Consider the following 27687-nt stretch of genomic DNA (forward strand, 5'->3'; position numbering starts at 1 on the left):
CCATGAACTCTGCCCCTCATGTTACTTCCATGGGTGATGCTACATTGCAGGGCAGAGGGACTTAGCAGATGTAATTAAAGCTACTAATCAGTTGACCTTAACATACCTGGGTGTGCTTAAACTAGTCACAGGAGCCCTTAAAAGCGGAGTTTTCTCTTGCTGGTAGAAGTAGAGTCAAAGTATAAAAAGAATTTGATGCACCCTGGCAAGCTTTGAAGGTGGAAGGAACCACGTGCAAGGGACCATGGAGCAACCTCTAAGGGATCAGATTTGACAGTCAGCTAGGAGACAGGGACCTCCATCCTCTGACTTTAATGAAGTTGGAAGTGAATTTCTCCTCAGAGCTTTAGCTAGGTACCCACCCTGGAAGACACTTTCAGTTCATACTTGTTGGGCCTTGAACAGAGAGCCCAGTTGAGTTTCCCTGGAGTTCTAACTTACAGAACTTTGAGATACTAATAGATAATTCAGTTATAAGTGCAATCCAAATGACCAACAAACATTTGAAAAGATGTCTACATTTATAGTAGTCAGGAAAATGGAAATCAAAATAACACTGAAAAATCACTACATCCGCCAGGATTTTTTTCTTTTTTCTATGTATTTTTTAATGTTACAATAGTTATTGCCATGAGTATTAAGGGAAAAGTGTTTTTATACATTTACTGGTGGAAATACAAACTGTTCTGGCCACTTTTGGAAACAATCTGTCAATATTTAGTTAAAAATTTAAATATACATATTCCTCAATGCAGCAATCCTACTCCAGGAAATCTATTCCGCAGATGTAAAACCATCATAGTGACAAACATATACACAGGAATGTTTACTGTAATAATAAAAAGGAAATAAGAGCTATGATAGACTTAGAGAAATTCCCATCATATATTGTTAAATGACAAACGCAAGATGCAGAGAATGTACATGATCCCATTTATTTAAAGCAAACTGCCCACCAAAATACCTTCTCATTAATGTTAGACTGTATGTATGTACTGAGAGAAATCTGAGATACCTTTATAGATTTGTAAGGTGCTCATGATACACATTATATTAGAAAAAGCAAGTACAGTGTAACATGTAGAATAAAACCCCATATGTAATAATTTGGTATACATATTTGTATGAATAATTAGAAAGATACGTATCAGGGACGTAGGAATGAAGGGGTATGACAGGACATGATTAGTTTTGTCATTATGTATCTTTATGCATTTATTAATTTTCTGCATTTAAATTAATTTGTGTCACTTTCTTAACCTGAAAAACAACAAATCATCCCCCTTCCCTGCTCTATTTTTTTTTTTCCCTCTGCACTTATCACTAATATTCCATATATTTCACTTGTTCCCCTACCTGGAATGTGCTGCATCAGATACAGTTTTTGTTTACTGCTGACTGCCAGCAACTAGAACTCTCTGGCATATAGCTGGCACTCAAATATTAAGGAAAGTAGTCTTCTGCTATTCTTGATGTTCATTTTATCCTCTCTCTCCTAAAACCCTGATGTTCCAGAAGCTATCAGGAGTGTGACACAACTACATGACCAGAGGTCTGTATTCAGAGAGTGAACAATAGTTATTTGCTGGATGCTTATTAGGTGTTTTACATCCGTTATCTCAAATCAACCTAATTAGGCAGATCTATTATCCCCATTTCATAGATGAGAAGCCAATTTAGAAGAGCAGGCTTATCTAAAATCTAATAGGCAATAAATGTCCTAACTCCAGGCCAAATTCCTGCTCTTTCTTACGTGTTGAACTGATCTTAAAGGAATCATTATTTTTAGTAATTTTAATGACAGATAGTTCTTACATGGTATATAAGTTTAATATTGAGATTATTCACTGAATATTTCATATGTAATTTGCTGTTGATGATTATTTTAACGATTTAAACATTAAATTGGTCTCTAACTTGTTGACTATTCCTGAAACAATTGTGCTGTTCAGCTAAAGCCCTGGGCCCTGCTGGAGTGCTGTCAGAAAACCAATGACAGAGATGTTCCTAGGAGAGTTAATAAACGTTGGTATAATTACTATAAAATCTTCAAGACAAAAACCAGCCTGAGAGCATCCTGAGGACTTTGTCCCAGAGTTTTCATCTCCAAAGAAAGCTCCCCAGAGGGATGCCTTTCCTGACAAGATTCCACTGGGAGGTTCCTCTTTCTTTCTCCTTGGACAAAAGCAGTCAGTAGGGCCATCTGTGGGTTGCAAGAGAGTGTGGAAGTGGACCTGTTCTGAGCCCAGGACAATCAAACTAGGCTCAGGTTCCAGGCTAGAAAAGCTCCCCATCAACTGATCAGAGGCCAGTGGGGAACAGGGGATGAGCAGAGGAGATATGGGTGTGCAGGGATAGATGGGAGGTCATCAACAGGGTTTAGGGACACCTTCCTGTCCCCAACATGCTCTGCTCAGTTTTCATGCAGGCAGGACTGGAGCTGTGCAGTATAAAGAGGTTGCTACTCAGGCATTTTGTTGCCACCTGTGAAGTAAAGTCCAAATTCCTCCCCAGTCAAGGTGAAGACCTCAATCTCAGGATAAGCTCTACAGAACTAAATGCATTTGAGCATCAGCTGTCAGAGATTTTCTTTTTTTTTTTTTTGGTCTTTCATGATTTGGATAGATTTAGATTTTGAAATGGGCTCTCTGATTACTCAGCCAACAAATATTTATAGGGTACCTTTGATATGGCAAGGCACCAGGCACAGTGCTAAGAAGAAAGTAAGAAAAACAAACATGATCTGTGCCTTAGGGAGCTTATACAGACAGAAGCAAACAAACAATCAATAACCTTTATTTTTGTAGGTGACAAATGAGCAATGCATAATATGCAAAACCTGGGTTAAGGGAGAGAATCAAGGCATTTGGAAAAAAAATCTCATTACCTGCTCCTTGTGCCTCAAAAAATATCCAGAAGATTTTGAAAGATAATGCAGGAGATAAACATCACATATTCCTTATTAATCTTTGTATTCCAAAAATAATTTCTGAAAATCACAGGAAATAAAACTTTTGTGTATTTATTAGCAGAGGCAAGCTATATTATCAATTGGACACCTCAAGGGCACAAAATTGCCTGGAACTGCGACCTTCAAGTTCAAAATTTCTACCTCCAGAAAGCAATGATGTTTCTAAAGATTCTCTTACTTTTAAATTGTAATTAGTAGATGCGTATTCCTAAGTATTCTACAGCAATGAGAAATAAGGAGCGTAGTCTTTTTTTTTTTAATCAAATCGATTCTGACAAAAGGAGCTTATTGTCTTTCTTGTCAAAAGGCTGACCAAAAAGAAATAAAATAAAGTCTGAAAGTGTCAGAGTTGGGAGAAAGCCTGATTCCTTCCGACCTGGAGATATACAAGGAAATTGAACAAATACCAAGCAGCAAAATACTGAGATATTTACCACATAAGAAAGCATTCCTACATAGCCGTTGAGTACTGGGAAGGTTGTGGGGGAGGGTATTATTCACAAACAACTGTCAAAAGATATGAGACCACTGAGTTTTTCTCTTTCTAAAAATCATACGGAGTGATATTATTCTATCAAGAGGATATTCTGAAATATGTGGGCTACAGAAAAAGATGTAAGTACATTTTAAAAAATGTTTTTAAAAGCATAGTCAAAACCATTCAAAAGAGAACTCACTCTGTAAAAATTCTTCTCATATTTTTTCATGAGATTATCACTTGGTTACTTTAGGATATTTCTTACATGCCTGGTCTTCATCCTGACATATGCAGACGACACAAAATACTTGGGCTTATGTTTTTACAGCTTCCTAAAATAAAATGAAAAATATTCCCTCTGACACTTTGCCAGGGGGCTCTAGGATACTTTTGATATATTTCCTTAAAATATTTAATTTAGTTAACAAGGACTAATGACAAGCCAGAATTGGAACCATTCATTCTTTGAGGTCAGAAATGGTAATCTTGCCAGCCCATTGAAGTTGAAGTGGAAGACAATATGGCTCCAGCCACACGGCCAGCTGCTTCTCCTTTTTGGCAAGGTACTTCTTTCCCCACACTCTCACCTAGGTTATCCAGCACCCAAAATAAACTGTTTCTGATAAAATTACTTTTGCTCTAAGTTAATTTTGTTTATGCATGAAAAATTACTGTCTTGGTTCCACTTCCAAAGGGAAGTAGTTGGATGTCAGTATACTTTAACATTTCAGCACATATACAAACCACAAGCTGTTTGTAAAATGTTGCTTTCCATGTGCTGTTTTTCTTCAAGTTTTCAGTTTGGGCATACTTAATTGTGGATGGTGGATTTCCCTACCATTACCCTTAATTTGACGATGCTATTAGAATTTTTAAAAATCTTCGGTTTGAGGCAATGAATTGGGAACCTGGTACATACATGAGATCTTCTGATGGCATAACACTATAGTACTCCAAGTGCTGTTTAATGGATGTTTCACTGTGGGCTCTCCTTTACATCACTGGGTATCTAAAGAGATACACAGAAAAAGTCAATATGGAGCTGGCATCTGGACCAGTCTTCATCTAAGGTGAATGGCTAAATCACCAAGGACAAGATACTTTTCTATGAAATAAGTCCTTCTTATCAGTAGGTTATTGCAGATTTTGCTCACCCAAATGACTTCCAATCTAACTGAAACCACCATTACTTTTAGTGAAATATCAATTAGGAATAAGGAAAGGGTTAGGTTTTGTAGGGTTTGAGTGATACTTAGAAACGAGTCATTTTGTTTGGTGGATTTTGAATTGTTTGGTTTTGAAAGTATACAAAACTTACTGAGTTAAAATTTGTATTTCAGAAAACGGATTCCAATTTTCAGAGTTGCAGAGCTGTATGTCAGTGCTTCTTTACAGAACTGGAGTGTTCTGGTCGTCCTGAGAAGTAACAGGCGGAGGGATGCTCCACGATTATAATGTTTAGGTCAAAAGGTATGCTCGACTCCCCAGGTGTTCTGGGAATATGTTACATGCCAGGACAATGCTGGGACCCTGCAAAACATCAGTGATCTTGGGATACCCAGAGGAGGTCAAAATACTACCTGGCAATCTTAGGCTGACCCCAGGGGGTTCATCAATCCATGAATAATTTTTGGAGTCTTAATGACCTCCTGAGATAGATTACTCCAAAATTACTCAAGCTAATCTCAGTCCTCATTAAAAAGATAAAAGAGACGTTTCCAACACTACTGAAAATGTGTGTACATACCAAAGGATATAATACTCATTAATATACCAGCATACAGAACACCAACAATGGTGGATAGTTTCAAGGACACCAGAAGTGCCTTTTATATTTCATACTGTATTGTGGATCCAGACTGGAACAAAGAGATTGTGAGTTCTGGGCAGGCCAAAAGCCTTGAAAAATAATGTTGATTTGAAGGGGCAAGGAATGTGGAAGGCTTGTGTGTGTCTGTTAAGTAGCCAAAGAAAAAATAAAAACACTGTATTTATATATGTGTATAAATTTTAAAAGCCATTTAAACTGAACATCTGAAAAACATAAAACCTATTCATTAAACATATGTGTCTCTGAAAGTATCACTGACCCAATTCTAGAAGGTATTTTAATTTGACTGGCTTTTCAGAGGCCCAAATTCTCTATAAACTTCTCCTTCCTCACAATCAGTAATTAAGACCGTTTCATTAATTTTGGACTCAGATATACTTTGTCTAATATCCTTTTATTTCTCTGCACGCCTCTACGACTCCTCCCCCAGAAGCCCCAGATGAGACTATGTTAATTTAACTGATTCACTGTAAAGTCACAGCTAGATCCCAAATCTGACAAATATTCCAATTCATGAGACACCTATAGCACGTTATCTATATTTGTACACTTTATTTAAAAACAAATAATACACTTAGAGCCACCAAAGATGGATATCTTAATGAGCTTATCCATACCCTGAATTTACAAAAGAAACTTCTTGCACCACAAAACTTAGCATTTGGATTAATTTACATTAATTGATGTAACTAAAATTTAAAATACCTGAAGATCAAACAATCTGGCCCAGGGCTCACCAGCTGGATGATTGGGTGTGGAGAGAAAGGATTATTTAGGAATCTGAATTGATGACACCCTGTGGCCAGCTCTAGTGAACTGAACTTGAGAAAACATAAAATAACCAGCATATTTCACTATTAAAAAGAAGAGGTTCCTCCTAAAAACAGGTATTAGATCATAGAGTTGGGATGGGGGTAGGGGAAACCTATTAATCTGGGCTAGAAAAAAAGTGTGTGGAGAAAGGGAGTTGTATTGTTTTCTCACAAGAGGCAAACTTCAGCCAAACAATGAAGAGATAGTAGGGAGGGAGATGTGTGGTAGACCAAAGACTTTCTGATTGCTGATAATAACAAATTTAGCAGCTCTCTACAAGTCAATTAAAATACCATTCTCTGAGACATTTTCAGAGAGGAGCTAACTAACACCCACCCAGGGTGAAAAAAAAAATCATTCTACATTAACAAGGCACTCACTGGTTCACAGCCTGTTAAAAACCCAGGCAGACATTAGAATCTAAATTAAAATGATTTTGAAAATTTGCATCAGAGGGATGACAAGCATGTGGTCCCGGTTAAATTAAATCTAAAGCTTGGATTAGCAAAGATCCACAAAATTCCGACCCCCTAAGCACCACTTTAGGAATACTGCCAGAATCAATGAGTGGGATTTAGGGATCTGTTTGGCCAAACATTTGCTTTCTATAGAATTAAAAAAAAACAAAAAACAAAAACTGATGTAAAGGATCTGTTAAATACTTTGTCAACCTGGCATCCCTTACACTGACATGAAGATCCAGTTGGATGATGGATATGGCCAATTACAAAGTTTGTACTGGCAAAAGTAAAAATGATTCAAATTATTGACGAATGACCTGTCCTTTGTTTTTAAACACAGATATGTTTTCTGGGCCTTTCTCTAAAATGAACTTTAGGGTTTGATACATTTCACAAAAATATACATATTTTTTGTCAGCTACTACTTTGTACAACCTGAATCCCAGTGTCCAACACTTAAAGTACTGCAATTATATAAATAACTAAACAAGTTAACAGTAATGGAGAGGCAACTTCTGAGTAAATAAAATGAATGATTATGTACTTAATAGTCTTGTAGTCACTTTCAAAGAATAAAGTAATCTGAATAAAATTATACTCAGAACTCTTTTTCATGTAAGTTCAATAATTATTTGGCTATTGGTTGAAAACATCACACAGACATACACCAACGAGGCAGTATCTCCACTCACTAACAACATTGATGGTTAATTTTAAGCAATTCTTTCAAAGAAAAACAAAATTAATTCTGAGCCTTTCAATCTGATTTGTGACACCTTAATACAATATAACTTAAATGACAAAGCCTGAGAAAAGCACCAACATAGATTTTTTTAAATTGCATCCAACCGTCATTTCAGATGTCATAAAGATTTGCTTCAGTTAAAATGGCAGCAATGACAAAGAGGTAGATATGAGAGATGCCATTTAAATATTTTAAGACTCTTTTTAGGTGGAATTTTAACTAGTTCAGGTAATTAACCTAAAAATATTTACTAGTTGAATCTTTATCACATAAGAACTTCATGACATGCAGTTTTGTAAGAGGGAAATACATGAAGTATTAAAAAGTGAGCCTTTAAAAAGTTGCATTTACTCAGCCAACAGTAATGAGATCCCATAATTTTGGTGAACCAATAATTTCTCCTTCTACCTGAACTGTACTATAATTAAAGCATAGCTATTTTTTTCTCTACTGAAATTTCTAGGAATTCACATTCAAAATTCTTGGAAAGTATATATGGTGCTCAAGAGCACAAAGCGCATGAAATGTCCCCTGAAGTCCTAGAAGTTGAGCAGATACATTAAAAAGACATTGATGGTCACAAATCAGGACCTTCACAGATTGGTAAACACACACACACACGCATGCATGCGCACACACATTAACAATCTCTCTCTCTGTGCCCCCCCTCCCACCCCCGCCCCCAACTCAATCTTCATCCTCACTGTAAGGCTGCATTTGTTTTTTTTTGTTTGTTTTTTTTAAAGGCACCTCTCATTTTCTAGCTATTGCCTTCTTGATGATACTTGTTTTTGTTAAAAAGCCTGAATGTTCAATGGAAATAGTTCAGTACTGAGAATGAAATATTTTTCAATTCACATTTGAATAGCCAGGTTTTCTTACATTCAGATTTTAATACACTAGAATGACAGTCTTTAAAACAAGCATGCTAGCCTATAATGAATATTGTATATACAGTAATTTAAACATTTAGAACTATATATTATACTGCAAAAGCAAACAGTACAACACTCATCATACTCATCATTATCTGCTGTGTATACTACCTCCAAAAATGAAATTACAAAACAGTAAAATGCACCTATGGTTTATATATATATATATATATATATAGTTTATATATTATATATATTCTTACAATATATATAATATATACTTATAAAATATACATACATTTTAGACATTTTCAAATAAATCTTCATCATTATCTCCAAAAGAAATTTATAGCAAGAATACTGAAGGAATGAAAGTCAGATTAAAAAAAAATTTCTCACAAAGTTCATCATCAGTGATGCAGCTCAATTTCCCCCCTTTTAGTCATAACTAAAATGATTATAAAAGCTAAATACTTTGCATAACTAAGTATTTGTTTAATGGCAAAAGTTGTTAAACTTGTTCAATAGAAAAATACTGAAGGTCATTATATCACTTCTGTTAAATAATCTGTCTATGGTTTGAGTAGCAAATGAGCTCCATATGACAGTTGAGTTTTGAGAAGGGTGCTGCAAGCTCCCAGAGATGTATCCATAGCATATGAAAATAAGGCAGGGATCCAAACCTCCTGCTAATTTTCATACTATTCCAATACATTTCAAACAAGATATTTACAAATGAAGCTCTACGAAAGCATTTCAATGGCTGCTTAAACATTGAATTTGTTCATTCCGTGAATTTTCATTGAATGTTCAACAGGCTAGGGGAAAAGTCAGACACATGTATATGCTACTCTGGTTGGAAGACAGCTTTGGCTCATTTCTAGGCTGAGATCATGCACTGCTGGTAGAGAAGACTCTCTCTATAGTCTCCAATGCCACAGCACTGGCTTTCTAAGGAACTTTCAACAGTTCCATTTGCACTACAGTCAATGTATCTCATGGTTATTTTCCACTCACTGACAGAAAAATTTCAACCATGAAGCATAAAATGAACAGGGGAAGAATGTCTTGGTTTTTAGAATTTCAGTGACATTAGTAAAGCAGGTACTGAAGATCTTAGAAGGTAATTAAAACAATAACTGAGAACAATAGCTTTATGGTCATCCATCATAAACACACCAAGTAATGGCAACTTCCTTCCTTCCTTCCTCGAAGGAATTTTCCAGTATCCTTCTACAAATGTTGGGTTAGAAACATTCTTTCTTCACTGTGAAGAACCAAAACAAATTTACTGAACATAATATGGAATTCTGTATCTGCATGGAAATATAAGTATTCACCTGATAGCCCATGTGTAGGTCAATTCATTTAAGTACACAATGGAGTCTCTTGAGCTTTCCTGTTAACCAAAGCACAAAGATGCAATGAAAAGGTAGCTGTATTAAAATACTACAGCCTATCTGTATGAAAATCATGCAAATTTAGCACAGGTCTTTAGCTTTAAAGAAAATCTGCCTGTATAATGCAGAATTCCAGAGGCAAACAAGCAGAAATTTTACAAAAATACTGTCAATCATTAGCCACATCACCACCAGAATACTTTCTGAAGAAGATGTACATATCATAGAAGCATCATTGTTGTGACGATGGAAAATGTAGGGAATGGAATATGTAGAAATTGTTTTAACTGGTTAAAATATTTATAGATTTAATATTTTTAAAATCTAAGAGTCTATATTTTTGGTGGCAAGTTGGACATTAATAATTTATTTCTAATTTCTAGATTGGTCTCTGTTATTTGGGACAAAGAAGAAAGAGTATGAAGAGAGACATAACGGCTACAGAAATAAGGTATGACAGAGGACTAGGTCTAGATAGCGGGGTCCTCAGAATCCCAAAAGCTGACCACATGTAGGTGGGTCACAGGTAAGTTGGGCTGGGGAAGCCTCGCCTTTTAAGGTGTGGATTTCCCTAGAAACAATACAGATAAACTGCCCATTAAAACATGTATATCTCAATTAAACAATGGGGGAGGAATAGGGAGACAGACAGAACTTTTTAGTCAATATTTGGCATTAAACTCTTTCATCCAGATTTCCAGGAGATTCTTCTTAGAGAGATTAATAGAGGACTTTTGGGTACAAAACATTTATTTTTATTAGTACTTCTGCAAAAGCAGCTGCGTGAAGTTAATCATACTCTTTGGACTCTTAATAATTATGAACTATTCTTGGTAGATGTCAGATAACTTGAATATGACAAAGAAGAAAGAGCACAGATCATCTGAAGCATGATTAGGTGGGTGCTGATAAATGACTATTAGCAAATAACTTCTATTTTTTCAGTCACTGAAAAGTAAGATTTCATTGGTATGAAATAATCACTCTGGTACTATAAATGTCACATGAATAAAGTGAATTTTAAATAGAAATTATTAAAGAGATATGCCCTGTTTACCCTTAAAAATAAACAGAATTTCAAACCTGAATAAGTTAAATCTGTTAGTAAAAGCAGAGTCAATCAACTATTCTTCACAATGGTGAATGCTTGATAGCTAAACTTCAGAATGATACCAAATCTATTTTCAAAACTGTAATACAATATAGAAATCTGCTTGCAAACTATTTGTTTAGCATTTCTGAATAATAATATATTTAACATATTATTGCATTTTTCTCCCCCTAACAGGTAAAACACTTTGCCAGGTGCTTTATGTGAACAGTTGAAAGGAGAGCCAAATTAAAAACTCAGCTTAACACTGCGTGGTCATTATACACAAAGGGGTTAATAAGGCAGATATGATAAAGATTACTATTTTGACTATTTAATGTGTTTAATAAGATTTCGCAGGGGAGAACTTGGTCTAACTTTCCCGTTTTCTTCTATTCAGTCCCAGTTATCGAGCTTTTTAATTATCAATTGTAGCATGCCCTACTTACTCAACCGGGACAAGCTAAACTTGTATTCGCTCAGGCCTGCCTAGCGAATTAGAACAACCTCAGAAATAAAGACGCCTATTAGGGGGAAATTTGAAACAGACCTCAGGCTCACAGATTCAGCTGAGCTTGCAGCAACCTGAACAAACCTTAGTTTTAGAAAACAGTATATGAATTGCAAAACTATACTTCAACAAATGTTCTCTGTGCTCCTTCAGCAGAACAAAAGGGCAGGACGAGTTGATTCTTGCCCTCGTCTTCTGTATCTCTTTTGTGCAGTTGATTACTTATAAACAGCTAGAAGGTGAAGATGATGCATTGCGTCATACAAAGACTTTAGCCAGTGCATCAGCTCCAGCACTGGCTATATAGCATTTGGATGGGTGGAAAGCTACATCATGAATCGATTCTTCAAACTTTTTTCGATGAGCTGTGAATTCTTGGATACACGTCTTACTTTCTAGATTCCATAAACGTATTGAACAGTCATGACCTATACCCCAAAAAAATTGAAAGGAAAAATTACATTAACATGAAAATGGTAAGGACAAATAAATAATCCATAGTTGAGGTACTTACTGCCAGACATCAAGTAAAGGCCATTAGGATCAACTGCTAAACTTGTAACAGCTTCTAGGTGGGCTACCATTGAGTGGATCAGTTTGCCTTTGGAAAAACAGATGGATATTCCTTATTAATGCCTTTCCTCATCGTCAATATATGTCAGTTACCATGTCATGCTGGTTTCTCCAGTCATCCCTCTCTGTGTGCTTACTGTATGAACAGCTTTTCCCATCAACTAAAACAACATGTCTCCCCTCTTGCCTCTAGTCATGGCCATGATACGGAAAACCAAAAAAGCTCAAATTTTAGATTACACTTTTGTCTTTTAAGCCACAATATGGAAGTCAGTAATTTCTACACACACCCCTTAAGCCACATTTGTTAATTAGAACGTAGACATTATTAATCACCTACTTTGCATTCTTTAGCTACTGGCAACTTATGAGTTGCAGAAACACAGAATTCAAATTCACAGAGAGAAAACAATGAGGCAAGGAAAAAGGGACAGAAAGAAAACGTGGCCATAATTTTGGTGGATACAACATATAGAAAAAAATTTTAAATATTAAACATTCATTACCAGTAGCTAAACAAAGTCACCAAAAGTCAACATGTTAAAGGCAGATACTTAGATAAATATGGCAGCTAATATAGGGTGCTTTCCTCCCAGCACAACACTTCCTAAATTTCCTTTATACTGGTGAAATGTAGTAATATAAAACTTGGGCAAGTCTCCATGCACAATTCAAATCAATGAGGACCAACTAGTCAGTTTTATAACACAGAAAATATTAGTCCATGGAAAAACGAATACAATGACCTTGAGGTTTTCCATCTGCAACACTAAAAAAAGTCTATTTGATAACAGAATAATTGAATATTGAATAATGCTATTCAATAACTGAACAACATAATGACCATATGCCTCTATTTCCAATGTTTCTACTTTTCCCCAATATATACTACTACAACAGATCACAGCAACAGATCATTTTTATTGGTATTTGAGTGAATTTTTCCTGGTGTCCCTAGTGATAACCTTGGCTCTAAAGCCTACATATAGCATCTGCTCACTAGTAAATAAACCAAAATGATTCTGTACTAGTCTTAGCAGATTTGGATGGAATGAAGAGAAACTGAGCCGGGAGAGTATTTGTGTTTCAGTGCCTATTCCCTGACTACGAAACCACCAACAAACACCAAAATTAGTCTACTTGTGGTAGGGATTTTTTTTTTTCTTTAATAAAAATCAATTCTTAGTAAGTTCTTACCTGTATTGTTATCATAGAATTTGATGTGCCTGTCTTCATGAGCAGTGATGCTGATCGGAAGAGTAGGATGACTGATGACTCTATTTATTTGGCAGGAAGAGTTGGCTGCTAAAAACAAAAAATTAAAAAGCAACACAATTTAGTCAAAGATATTTTTCACACAAAGAAGAAGTGAATTATCTGCCTAAGAGACTGAAAAAGTAGGCTGGCCGTGGTGGCTCAGGCCCGTAATCCCAGCAAGGTGGGAGGCCAAGGCAGGTGGATCATGAGGTCAGGAGATCGAGACTATCCTGGCCAACATGGTGAAACCCTGTCTCTACTAAAAATACAAAAATTAGCCGAGTGTGGTGGTGCATGCCTGTAGTCCCAGCTACTCAGGAGGCTGAGGCAGGAGAATCATTTGAACCTGGGAGGTAGAGGTTGCAGTAAGCCAAGATTGTGCCACTGTATTCCACAGCCTAGGTGTCAGACCGAGACTCTGTCTCAAAAAAAGAAAAGAAAAAAGAAAAAAAAGGAAAAGGAAAAGAAAAAGTAAATAATGTGACTTTTATTATTTGTTTTTAGTTCATTTATGCTGTGATTGTTTTCAAAATTTCAATGTTAGGAAAGAGAATTGCCTGAGCTATACTATACTGATAAATCTGGAAATACTTATAAATTACAATTTCCTGCTATATGTGGGTGCCACCTAAGGCTTAGTCTAGAACCACTAACACTGTTCATTCTACAATGTTCTGTGAGATTTTGCTACTTTAATATAAGTAAGTTCTATCATCACTTACATGGAGATAATTCTCAAATTTAAATCTCAGTTCTTTTTGCACACAATGTTCTGTATCACATCGTTATTATCTAAAGATAAATATGACAAAGAGAGCTTCTTAATCCTTAAATCCCTTTTTCACTCTTCCTCATCATAATAGAAATGGTCATCATTTGACAGAACCAGCTTTGGAATCCTAAAAGTCAGCATCCTAACTGTATTTTTTGTGTTAGTAAGTTCCAAAGAAACTTCAATTATATACACAATGCAATAGGAAAGCACATATCAAGCCCATATCACAGTGAACACATCAAGGTTCAGAAAAAGTTGTGACTCCTCCACAATCAGGTGACAATATCAGTACCTATTCTAACTTCTAACTCTCTCCCACCCTGATGGTTCATGCAGATCACACAACTGCCAAAATTGGTTCCTAAATGATCACACATTCTTCCTGAAAGGCTTTTATTAAAAAGAAATCAGTAATTTAAAACCTCAGTGATTTCTGTTAAGCTTTTTTTAAGAGAAAAGAAAAACTGACAAAAAGAAAACACTAATTGAAGGTATGTCAAAGTTTTAAAAATTAAATTATGGTCCAGGGAGAGAAAGGGACGTCCTTGTAAAGTATATTACTGGGACAACTGTCAAAATTTGAATATAAATAGTAACTCAGATAATAGTATTGTGTCAATGTTAAGTTTCCTGATTTTGATCATTGTAATACACTACATCAGAGAACGTCCTTGTTCTTAGGAATTACACGCTAAAGGATCCAGGGGGTAGGAGCATGATGTCTCTCATACAGTTCAGAAGTTAAAATTATACACATATATAGAGTGAAAAAGCAAATGTGACAAAATGTTAAAAACTGCTAAATATGTGTGAAGGGTAGCCAGGAGTTCTTATACTGTTTTTGTACCTTTTCTGCAAGTTTAAAATTATTTCAAAATAAAGTGTTTTAAAAAATTTTTGAACTCTAGAATAGGTATTACAAGTTTGTATTCACATAATAGAAAATACAGCTAAAAACAGTCTAATCTTACAGAATTTTCATGTGGCTCCTAGAAATATGACATCTTAAAAACTGAAGATACTTTCTTCCCAATGTTAGTGGCAGGTAATTACCCAGCCTGTTATTTAAATATAAAACGTGGCTGGGCATGGAGGCTCACGCCTGTAATCGCAGCACTTTAGGAGGTCAAGGCAGGAGGATCACTTGAGGTCAGGAGTTCAAGACCAGCCTGGCCAACATGGTGAACCTGTCTCTACAAAAAATACAAAAATGAACCAGACATGGTGGCACATGCCTGTGGTCCCAGCTACTCAGGAGGCTGAAGCAGGAGAACTGCTTGAGCCCAGGAGGTGGAGGTTGCAGTGAACTGAGATCGCACCATTGCACTCCGGCCTGGGTAAAGAGCGAGATTTGTCTCCAAAAAAAAAAAAAAAATATATATATATATATATTACAAAACTCACTTGACCATGTGGAATAAGTTCTTAGTCAGTTACACCTGATTTAGATCCTAAACAAAGAGATGCTTAGTCACAAAATTCAGACTATGCATTATTTCCTCTACAGATAATACTCCATTGAGCAATACCTGTTGTAAAGTCCAGCAAGAGAAAAACAGTAACAACAAAAAAAGAAATACTTTAAGTGAAGTATCCCATATATTCTGAGAGAGATGTTTTAGAGAATAGTCTCAATTGCTTTGAGAGCTAGAAAATAAATATGATTGAAATCAAATCATGGAAACAGGCAAAAGAAAGTTCTTATTTGGTAATACTTTTAAGGAAGCTTCTCCACTTGATGACAAATCAGAGAAGCAGGCAGAATGCAAAGAACACTACTCATACCCAGCTTGTGACATATCTGCTTCAACTACCTTTGACTTTATCAAAGTCAAATCACCACTGACATCAACGAGAAGAAGGGTAATTTATTCCTATTCTAACAAACATCCTTCATCACTTTAAACTCCATATAAAATTCACTTTCACCTTGAAGCTTGTTTGGTCTTTTCATTTTTTTTTTTAAATGCTAAATTCCAAAACAGAACAACACAACCAAATATAAATAGCAAGGGGTAGTTCAGAATAAAACATAGTAAGAGACTAATTTAAGTTTGCTTTATACAACTTTAAAAGTAAAAAACATAATTTAGAAAATGTCAGGACATATTACAACTCAAAATAATGATCATTTATTCCAGTAATGTTGCCTTTGTTAAAAACATTCTTGGAAGTTTTTTCAAAATATTTCCAGTGTCAGGTAAAAATTCCTATTAATTTAGGGTCATATCTCTTGGGGGAAAATATGGACTCACTTGCCTAGTTCTCTTTATCCATCTTATCTACCAGACTTGACATCTTATTAACCTGCAGTCATTAAAAAGCACTATTTCCACTCAGGATGTTCACGAATTGGCCATATAATCTCTGAAGGTAATTACAAAAATGTTCTCATCCTTTCTAATTCCATATTAGTTTTTATTTTACTACTGTAGCTTTGGATCATATATTTAAATGTGATTTTAAATTTATTGAGAGTCTAAAACCTGTAATTTCTTGGTGATATTCTCCTTTTCCAAATCTATCATCTCAGTTTTTATTTTCCTGTCTCTCTTGTTTACATCCGAGTAGCTCAAAGTTCTATTCATGCTTACTTCCCCACACAAGTCTCAGCATATCAGAAGAAAACAATGAACAACAGGTTAGGAAGGGAAAACGATGAAAAACACAATGGAATAAAGAAACTTTTTGAGAGACAGAGAGTGAGAATAACACAAGAATATATGTACGTATACGCATGGACATGTTCACACATGGACGTACACACACCCAACATGTAATCACTTTTAAAGGTAGTTCTCAGATTAAAACAACAGTATCTGTATGTGGTATTCTTCATCAACTGCAACCTAAACTGTGATTGTCTGGATTATGGCTAAAGACAGAAAGCAATGGTAAAGAAAGCCAAAAAGCAAAAAAAGAGTCTGTAGTATCTTCTTCATAACCTGAAAAAGCACTTATTTCCTGACTTCCTGCATCCAATAAGATGCCTCAGGTTTGGAATTCTGAGTGCCACAACATGATCTGTATTGAGCTGTACCAAATCACACTATTAATATAAAATTAAGTTGATTTAAAATATGAAATTATGAGAAACAAAAAATAGATTTTATTTCCTATTCAGAATAAATATGGCTTTCTTCAAATAGAATTGAAAATTAATCATTTAGTATAAAATAAAACTTGACCCATCTTTGGAATAGCTCAAATGCTATTTCAAACAGTATAGTTATAAATGTACATAAACTTAACCCAAATTCTTAAAAAGTAAATAATTACATCCTTCTAAGTAACTGTGTTCTGAGATTTAAGAGACAGAAAGCTTTATAATGACAAATATTTTTCACAGCTGACTCTAGTAGTTATAATTCTGATTACGTTAAAAAAATAAACACAGACTATTTAAAATTGGTATGCATACTTGTATCTACATTGGATTCTAAAGTGAGAATGCGTTGTTGTGTTTCCATGTTAAAGATGCTTGTATATCCCTTGCTGAATGATGCTACCATATGGCTCGGGTCACTGCTTACTAGATCCACAGAGGCAGGGATTCCCAATTCTGAAAGAGAACATATTGAAATAGAATGGCAATTAAACCACCTACTTGACAATGCACTTAAAATATAGCAAAACAAATAATGACATGGTTTCCTTAAGAAGTAAACAAGGCTTACCATAAGAATGAGAATTAGCTCATAACTAATCATTGGAGATTATTTCTTCTAACTTTTAGCCCTAGTCTATTTATTTCCCTTACCTGCTTAGCAGATCTTCTCGCTGTTACTCAGCTGATATATTTATGGAATGCAAGCCTTTATTCAGAAAGCAAATGGAAAACATGTATGAATTACAAATTTTGCTGCTTCCACTCAACCTCGAGCTTAGAGTGACATAGTGGGAATTCTTCCTTTTAAAAAACCCATCTCTTATTAGGAATGTTAGCTCATCAAAAAATAGAGAAATTAAAAAGTAAATTTTAAAATTATTATTTATTGTTAGAGTCATGCAAATACCATATGAAGACAACTCATCAAAGCCTGGAGAGAAGTTATAATAGCTCAAGAATAAAGAAGGTATTTTTATTTACCATCTAGAATACATTAAAACTTAGAGCTTATTTATAAACATAAAAAATAGAAGGAAACGTATAAAGTGAATATAATAATCTGATTTTTTTCATTTGGCTCAAAATCTAACTACAGCAAGCTAACAGTTCAAAAATGTGTATACTGCAGAAGAAGATATACAAATAACCAATAAGCAAACAAAAGAAATGCTCATCGTAATTAGCCATCAAAGAAATGCAAATAAATTACGATGAAATACTACTACACATCCACCAGAATGGCTAAAGTTAAAGAGACTGACAACATCAAATTTTTGTAAGGATGCAGAGCAACTGGAACGCTCATACACTGCTATCAAAAGTGTAAAATGGTACAACCACAAAATTTTTAAAAAAATTTTTAGTGATTTCACATAAAGTAAAATAAACATCCAAAGAAAGTCCCGCAATTCTACTTCTAAGTCTCTACACACCTATAATGAAAATATACGAATGTTCACAGCAGCTTTACTCAAAATAGCAAAAAACTAGAGACAACCCAAATATTCATCAAGATGTAAATGAATAGACAAATTAAATGAATAGACAAATTATGGCTTAATGAAATACTATCAAATAAAAATGAAAGAAGTAATTGATATAACACAAATGAATTCCAAAAACATTATAATGAAGAGTAAAAGCAAGATACAAAGAACACATACTGTATTATTCCATTTACATGAAGTTTGAGTAGATAAAACTAATCTATGATGGAAGAAATCACAACAGTGGGTACCTCTGGTTAGGAATAAGGAGAGGAGGGGATTGACTTGGAAAGGCACGAAGGAACTTTGGGGAGACAAAGGAAATGCTCTATCTGTTACATGGTTTGGATATGTGTCCCCACTCAAGTCTCATGTCAAACTGTAATCCCCAAGGTTAGAGATAGGGCCTGGTAGGAGGTGACTGGATCATGGGGCGGATTTTCCCCTTTGGTGCTATTCTCGTGATAGAGTTCTCACAAGATTTGGTTGTTTAAAAGTGTGTTCCACCCCCGTCTTCCTCCTGCTCTGGCCATGTAAGACATGCCTCCTGTCCCTTTGCCTTCCGCCAGGATTGTAAATTGCTTGAGGCCTCCCTAGAAGCCAAAGGTTGCTATGCTTCCTGTACAGAACCGTCAGCCAATTAAACTTTTTAAAAGCAAACAAACAAATTACTCAGTCTCAGGTATTTCTTTATAGTGGTATGAGAATGGGCAAATACAGTCTTTTCTTGGCCTCCAGTGATCCTCCTGCCTCAGCCTCCCAAAGTGCTAGGATTACAGGTGTGAGCCACCATACCCGGACTCTAAGTCTTGATTGATGTATGAGTTACATGGGTGTACTTATCTATCAGACTCACTGAAATGTATCCTTGATACCTGTTTTTCTCTATACATAAATTATATCTTAATTTTTTAAAACCTAAAATCTGTGTGTTCTTTCACCAAAAACCATTCCTTTAAAAATTACAGGCCAGGTGCAGTGGCTCACGCCTGTAATCCCAGCACTTTGGGAGGCTGAGGCAGGTGAATCACTTGAGGTCAGCAGTTTGAGACCAGCCTGGCCAACATAGTGAAACCTTGTCTCTACTAAAAAAAAAATACAAAAATTAGCTGAGTGTGCTGGTGTGTGCTGGAGGCTGAGGTAGGAAAATCGCTTGAACCTGAGACGGCGGTTGCAGTGAGCTGAGATCGCGCCACTGCACTCCAGCCTGGACGACAGAGTGACACTCCATCTCAACAAAACAAAACAACAACAACAAAACTATATATAGGTTGGAAATTCAAACAAATACATTTTCGTTGCTTCAAAAACTTTCAAATTAAATATAAAGCGTTCAGAGAATCATTTATCTGCTTGCTTGTTTTCAGAATAAACTGTTTTACAGAGGATTCAGCAAAATGATTTTTTTAAAGTATGTACCTTGAGTATCATTAAATACACTTAGTGCTGGAGCAACCTCAGTTGTATTCCATACACGCAGAGTGCCATCTGCTGAACAGGACAACAAACGCTGATGTGCTGCACTATAAGCCAGACCCCAGACTGCATCCGTGTGGCCTAGCAGAGGGCCTCGTAAAACAGAAGGATCTATACAAAACAGTAAAAATGCAAAATCAGGAAGAAAAAAAAATTCACAAAGGTACTTAGATTTCAGAGAAAGTAAAATAAATAAACAACAGCACCTGATAACAGTATAAAATATGACTCTTGGTTTCTATAATTCTTCTGACAGGCTACAGCAAATCAAAACAGGCTTGGAAATATACAAATGTAAAGTTTAAAATTTTTAAATTAAAATTTAAAAGCACATATCTTTCCCCTTAAAAAATGTGAGTATTTCCTCCCCCTTCCTTTTGTCCTTCCATTTGTCTAAATATTTTTAAAGCATGTTAATATAAAATCATTTGAATTTCATTCGTCTTTGGAGAAACCACAACTCATACTCCCTGAGGAAGTGAACAGAGAGGTCCTCTCCCTCTCTGAAATCCCTTAGCACTTTGGCTATACTTCCTTCTGTCCACTTATCTTACTATATGATGGACGGCAGTTATTCCTGAAAATATGGCATTCAAAATGGACAGGAATGACATCTACAGGAATCCCAAATTCTCAAATAGCAGTAACTGAGATGTGGTGATAGTGTATGCAGGGAAAGAGGGAGGGAAGTGGGGAGGTTAAGTAAGCACAGTCTCATGATAAAAGTCAAATTGGAAACTTTATTAACCTTCACAATGATTCTATGAAGTGGTACTTTCAAGAAGACTCACAAATGTTAAGTCTGGAAATGTCAATGGTATTATGTCTTATATACTCTGTCACACATACCATAAAATATTTATTGAAGACACACTGTGTGTCAGACACTATGCTCAATGATGGAGCCAAATATATGATTAAGACCCAATTCTATCCCAGTCCTCAACAGACAAGGTTGAAAGTACAATAAAAGTGACAGACATCAGTTAGCACAGAGAGTAATTGGAATGAGTGAAAACCTGGAGAGTGAAATCTAGAATTTACAGATGTCAGTTAGTTGAAGATGAAGGGGAGAGCATGCTTGACAAGGAGGCAGCACCCACAAAACCACATGAAAAAAGAAACAGCATGATATGCAAGGAAATGTATAAGCAATTCAGTATTACTGGAGTGTGGACTTTGAAGTAGGAAGGAGATGGGATGAGGGCATCTAGTTTACGATGTGATTTCTACTACATATGAAGGAACTTGGAAATTATCCTGAAAGCAACAAGGAATCTGTCTCCAGGGGCAGCAGGATCAAGTATGTATTTAATAAGGTAAGCTTGGTAGTAGTACAGAAGACAGATTGTATAGAATCAAGACAAAGGCAAGGGATTGTTTCAGCAGACAAAAAGAGTGACAAAGACCTAAGGCCAGGGGAAGCAGTGAGAGGGCCAGAGCATAAAAAGTAAATTCAAGAAATATTTAGGGAGTCGTTATCAAAAAACTAGGTAATTAGTAAGTGGGGACAGTGTGACAGAACAGGGAATCCAAAATAATTCTGAGGTTTCTAGTTTGGGTGATTCTCATAGTGCCACCAACTAAAAAAGAATATACAGGAGAAGAAACACAGAACATGCTAGGATTTACAGACCATTCAACAGTCATCCTGAAATTCCTGTAGTCAATCTGAAGCTCAAAGATTTAAGCACAGATGTAGATTCAGTCTCTCAAGGAATGTTTGTACACTGCAAAAAGTTAGGGTCTGGGTCTTGATAAATGTCAATATTTAAGGCAAGAAAAATAAAAGCAGTTTATGAAGGACAGAGAATAGAAATTGTCACAAAGTGTCAAAATGCCAACAGCATGGACAGATTTCAAAAAGGATGGAGTTGTTAACAATCTCAGATACAGCCAATACATCGAGTAAAATAAGGACTGTAAAATATTCTTGGATCAGGCAATTACTTACTGACAATCTTGTTATATGTAAGTGTTAAAGCCAGAAGCCAGAATGCAGAAGGATGAAGCACAGAGAAAAAACATGAAATTAGTAACTGGTAATTATGTTTTCTAGACAATACCATCAAAGAAACAGATCATGAGGGAATGAGAGGAACTAAACAGAAGCCAGAGAGGGAAACAGGGTCAAGGCTTCTCCTTGCTCAGAATGGAAGGTACCCGAATTTACTTATTTGCTGAGGGGATGCAAAGGAAGCAAAGAGAGTAAGGCTTAATTAAGATGCAAGAGAACGAAAGCATAAGAGCAAAAGATCAGAATGCAGTCGCAAAGAGAGACAGATTCGAGTACAGTCCCAAAAGAAACTAAAATGAATAAAGTCAAAATGGGAAGGACTGGCCTAGGACAGAATGAGGGACAGTTGATCCTCTAGCAGAGAGGTAAAGGAAGTAAGGAAAGGCATAGAACAAATAACTTATAAGAGAATTGGGGGAGAGTGGGGCTACTTTCCACAAAATATTAATGCTTATTAAATAAATGCTGGGAAAAAATTTTGTTTATTGAATTTCTTATCCTTACTCTAGTTTGGTGGTAAAATTAATCTAAAATGATGATTGAATTAAAATGCTTTTATGACAAATGTGATACTTCAAACTACTCTAGAACTTAACAGAAAACCAACATAGCCAATTCCTACACAGTTTTTACAAATGAATTTATGGTAATATCTACTGATAGATTATAATATGTATTTATGATGTATGGTACTGTTCCCAAAACTAAAGGGCACTTCTTAACTTTTGAGGCCTTTTACCTATTTTGGTGTCATGGACTTTTTAAATTATTACTTTCTACAGCCCTCCAATAATTGACTAAGGGGATGACACCAATATTCATTTTCCTTAAAAGTTGTTTGACAAGAATAGTGATGAAATGTTACTATGGCTTAGTAATAATGTACCAAGAACTCTACAGATGCCTAAAATAAGAAAACAACTGTCAATCAAGCCTGTATTTCCAATAAATAAGACTCTGGAGAAGTGGGAATTGTATTTTCAAGAAGAATGTTTTTTTCTTTTCTTCTTTTAGCATTGTATATCAAGTTAATTCCTAAATACAGAAGTCCTTTTTAACAAAATAAAGATGTGGTTCTCTTTACTTATTTATTTTCAAAAATCTCTTACACTTCCTTTTATATTCTATGAAAAAATGTGTTTAAAAAATCAATTTTATTCCTTCAGATCTTTGGGAAATCACCTACCATAAGAATCATAGGGATCGATGTTGGGATTAGTGGTATTCCAGCCCTGGATCAGTCCATCAGTACCACCACTGTAACACTGCTCACCATTGCTGCTCATTACCACACAAAGCACTGGACCTCTGGGAGATTAAAAAAAATAAATCAATTGCTGTTCTCAAAAACCAACCTGATAATATGACTTGTTAAAAACAAGCATGTTTAATTACCCAAATGGCTATTTTTCTGCTTTTTATAAAAAATGAAAACTCAGGTACTATCAAAACACTGTTAATTTTTCTTCCTCTGGTGTAAGAGGTTGGTAAATTATGGTCTGCAGGTCAAATCCAACCACTGGTCTGTTTCTGCACAGTCCTCAAGCTAAGAATGGTCTTTACATTTTTAAAGGGTTATAAAACAAAACAAAAAACAAGAATATGCAACAGAAATTATATAACCAGCAAATCCTAAAATATTTTAAAAAGCCTAACAGCCTAAGTCAGATATTTATTATGTGACTCTTTATATAAAAAGTATGCCAATCTCTGCGCTAAATCAAGAGAAAAGGCACATTCCTTAAACAGAAACAGAAAAAAAAAAAATGAAATGCATCATCACGCACACACACACAAACAATTCTCAAAAAACTTTTTAACATTTAGTTTCAAGCGTACATGTGCAGGTTGGTTCTAGAGATAAACCGCATGCCTTGGCGGTTTGCTGTACATATTATTCCATCACTCAGGAAAAAAGCGTAGTACCCAATGGGTAGTTTTTCAATCCTCACCCTCTTCCCACCCTCCACAGTCAAGTTGGCCCTAGTGTCTCTTGTTCCCTTCTTGTGTGCATGTATACTTAATGTTCAGTTCTCACTTATAAGTGAGAACATGCAGTGTTTGGTTTTCTGTTCCTGCATTAGTTTGCTTAACCTGACGGCCTTCAGTTCCATGATTTTCCTGCAAAGGACATGATCTCATTTTTTATGGCTGCATAGTATTCCATGGTGTATATGTACCACATTTTCTTTATCCAGTTTACCGCTGATGGGCATTTAGGGTGATTCCATGTCTTTGCTACTATGAATAGTGCTATGATGAACACACATGCATGCATGTGTCTTTATAGCAGAATGATTTATATCCTTTGGGAACATACCTAATAATGCTGGGTTGACTGGTAGTTCTAACTTCTTTGAGAAATCACCGAACTGCTTTCCACAGTGGCTGAACTAATTTACATACCTACCAGCAGCATTTAAGTATTCCCTTTTCTCCACAGCCTTGTCAGCATGTTATCTTTTGACCTTTTAATAACAGCCATTCTGACTGCTGTGACATGGCATCTCATTGTGTGTTGATTTGCATTTCTGTAATAAGTGATGTCGAACACTTTTTCCTGTCTGTTGGCCACATGTATGTCTTCTTCTGGAAACTATGTGTTCACGTCCTCTGACTTTTTAATGGGGTTGTTTTTTGCTTGTTAATTTGTTTAGGTTCCTTATAGATTCAAGATTTGGTCCTTTGTCAGATTCACAGTTTGCAAATATTTTCTCTCATTCTGTGGGTTGTCTATTTACTCTGCTGATAGTTTCTAACGTGTGCAGAAGCTCTTCAGTTAAAGTAGGTACCATTTGTCTTTTTTTTTTTTTTTTGTCATTGTTGCAATTGTTTCTGGTGCCTTCATCATGAAATCTTTGCCAGGGCCTATGTCTAGAATGGTATTCCCTAGGTTTTCTTCAACATTTTTTATAGTTTTAGGTTTTACCTTGAAGTCTTTAATCCATTTTGAATTGATTTTTGTATATGGTATAAGGAAGGGGTCCAGTTTCAATCTTCTGCATATGGCTAGCCATCTATCCCACCACCATTTATTGAATAGGAGTTCTTTCCCCATTGCTTGCTTTTGTCAACTTTGTTGAAGATTAGATGGTTGTAGGCGTGCAGCTTTATTTCTGGGCTCTCTATTTTGTTTCGTTGGTCTATGTTTCTGTTTTTGTACCAGTACCATGCTGTTTTGGTTACTATAGCCCTGTAGTATAGTTTGAAGTCAGTAATGTGATGCCTCCAGCTTTGTTCTTTGCCTTGGCTATTTGGGTTTCCATATGAATTTTAAACGTTTTTTCTAATTCTGTGAGAATGTCATTGGTAGTCTGATAGGAATAGCATTGAATTTGTAAATTGCTTTGGGCAGTATGGCCATTTTAACAATATTGATTCTTATGAGCATGGAATTTTTTTCATTTCTTTGTGTCATCTCTGATTTCTTTGAGCAGTGTTTTGTAATTCTCATTGTAGAGATCTTTCACCTCCATGGTTAGCAATATTCCTAGGTATTTTACCTTTTTTGTGGCTATTGTGAATGACACTGCATTCTTGATTTGGTACTCAGCTTGGGTATTACTGGTATATAGAAATGGTACTGATTTTCATACGTTGATTTTTTATCCAGAAACTTTGCTGAAGTTGTTTTATCAAATCTAGGAGCTTTTGGGCAGAGACTATAGCGTTTTCTAGGTACAAAATTACACTGTCTGCAAAAAAGATAGTTTGACTGTCTTTCCTCCTATTTGGATGCCTTTTCTTTTTCTTGCCTGACTGCTCTGGCTAGGACTTCCAGTACTTTATTAAATAGGAGTGGTGAGAGTAGGCATCCTTGTTTTGTTCTAGTTCTCAAGCGAAATACTTCCAGATTTTGCTGTTCAGTGTGATGTTGGCTGTGGGCTTGTCATAGATAGCTCTTAATATTTTGGGGTATGTTCCTTCAAGGCCTAGTGTGTTCAGGGTTAATAAAGCGATGCTGAATTTTATTGAAAGCCTTTTCTGCATCTATTGAGATGATCATGTGATTTTTGTTTTCAGTTCTGTTCATGTGATGAACCACATCTATTGATTTGTGTATACTGAACTAACCTTGCAACTCAGGGATAAAGTCTACTTGATTGTGGTGGATTAGCTTTTTGATGTGCTGTTGGATTCTGTCTGCTAGTATTTGGTTGAAAATTTCTGCATCTATGTTCATCAAGAATACGGGCCTGAAGTCTTCCTTTTTGTATACTAGCCCGAAGTTTTCCTTTTTGTTATATCTCTGCCAGGTTTTGGTATCAGGATGACACTAGCCTCATAGAATGAGTTAGGGAGAAGTCCCTCCTCCTCAATTTTTATTATTTATTTATTTTTTTTGAGATGGAGTTTCATAACTCTTGTTGCCCAGGCTGAAATGCAATGGATGCGATCTTGGCTCACGGCAACCTTCGCCTCCCGGTTTCAAGTGATTCTCCTGCCTCAGCCTCCCAAGTAGCTGGGATAGCTGGGATTACAGACACCTGCCACCATGCCCAGCTAATTTGTTTTGTATTTTTAGTAGAGATGGGGTTTTCACCATGTTGGCCAGGTTGGTCTCGAACTCCTGACCTCAGGTGATCCACCCACCTTGGCCTCCCAAAGTGCTGGGATTACAGGTGTGAGTCACTGCACCCGGCCCCTCCTCAATTTTCTGGAATAGCTTCAGTAGGAATGGTGCCAGCTCTTCTTTATGCGCTAGGTAGAATTCAGTTGTGAATCCATCTCAACCTGGGCTTTTTCTTGTTGGAAAGCTTTTTATTACTATCCAATTTCAGAACTCATTATTGGTCTGTTCACAGAATTTCTTCCTGGTTTAGTCTTGGGATGTTGTTCCCAGGAATTTATCCATTTCTTCTATGTTTTCTAGTTTGTGTGCACAGAGATGTTCATAATAGTTTCTGGATGGTTTTTGTATTTCTGTGGGGTTGGTAGTAAAATTACATTTATCATTTCTGGTTGTGTTTATTTGGATCTTCTCTTTTTTTCTTTATTAGTTTAGCTAGTGGTCTACCTATCTTATTCTTTTGAAGAACCAATTTCTGGTTTCAATGATCTTTTATACGGTTTTTTGTGTCTCTATTTCATTCAGTTCAGCTCTGAGTTTGGTTATTTCTTGTCTTCTGCTAGCTTTGGGGTTGGTTTTCTCGTGTGTGTGATGTTAAGTTGTTAATTTGAGAGCTAACTTTTTTTTTTCTTTTTTTTTTTTTTTAAGACGGAGTCTCACTCTGTTGCCCAGGTTGGAGTACAGTGGTAGGATATCAGCTCACTGCAACCTTGCCTCCTGGGTTCAAGCAATTCTCCTGCCTCAGCCTCCTGAGTAGCTGGGATTACACCTGTACTAGGTGCGTATATGGACACCACCGCACCCAACTAATTTTTGTATTTTTAGTAGAGATGGGGTTTCACCATGTTGGCCAGGCTGGTCTCAAACTCCTGACCTTGTGATCTGCCTGCCTCAACCTCCCAAAGTGCTGGAATTACAGCTGTGAGCCACTGCACTGGCTGAGATCTTTCTAAGTTTTTGATGTGGGTGTTTAGCACCATAAAATTCCCTCTCAACACAGCTTTAGCTGCCTCCCAAAGATTCTGGTATGTTGTAGCTTTGGTTTGATTAGTTTCAAAGAATTTCTTGATTTTTGCCTTCATTTCATTATTTACCAATAAGTCATTCAAGAGCTGGTTGATTTCCATGTAACTGTATGGTTTTGAGCCATCTTGGTATTGACTTCTATTATTTATTTATTTGAGACAGGCTATCGCTTGCTGTTGCCCAGGCTGGAGTGCAAATGCATGACCTCGACTCACTGCAAAC

At 36.0% G+C, this 27687-nt stretch overlaps 1 protein-coding gene across 5 annotated transcripts in view; it reads right to left on the bottom strand.

Annotated features, from left to right (window-relative positions):
• Positions 1-694: 694 nt before the first annotated feature.
• Positions 695-27687, bottom strand: part of STRN (striatin) — a 131045-nt gene continuing 104052 nt past the window's right edge. For 2 of the 5 annotated variants that reach the window (XM_023216350.3, XM_023216351.3), the window contains 6 exons: positions 23056-23177; positions 19796-19963; positions 17202-17342; positions 12946-13053; positions 11690-11776; positions 5656-11603 (listed from right to left, as the gene is read on the bottom strand). In XM_023216350.3, coding sequence (XP_023072118.2) covers positions 11434-11603; positions 11690-11776; positions 12946-13053; positions 17202-17342; positions 19796-19963; positions 23056-23177 — 796 coding nt within the window. In that variant the 3' untranslated portion in view covers positions 5656-11433. Of the gene's footprint in view, positions 4459-5655; positions 11604-11689; positions 11777-12945; positions 13054-17201; positions 17343-19795; positions 19964-23055; positions 23178-27687 lie in introns of those variants that run through there. The other 3 variants (XR_002732433.3, XM_023216353.3, XM_023216354.3) reach the window with 3 other exon arrangements.

Source organism: Piliocolobus tephrosceles, chromosome 15, assembly GCF_002776525.5.
Source record: "Piliocolobus tephrosceles isolate RC106 chromosome 15, ASM277652v3, whole genome shotgun sequence".
Taxonomy (NCBI): Eukaryota; Metazoa; Chordata; class Mammalia; order Primates; family Cercopithecidae; genus Piliocolobus; species Piliocolobus tephrosceles.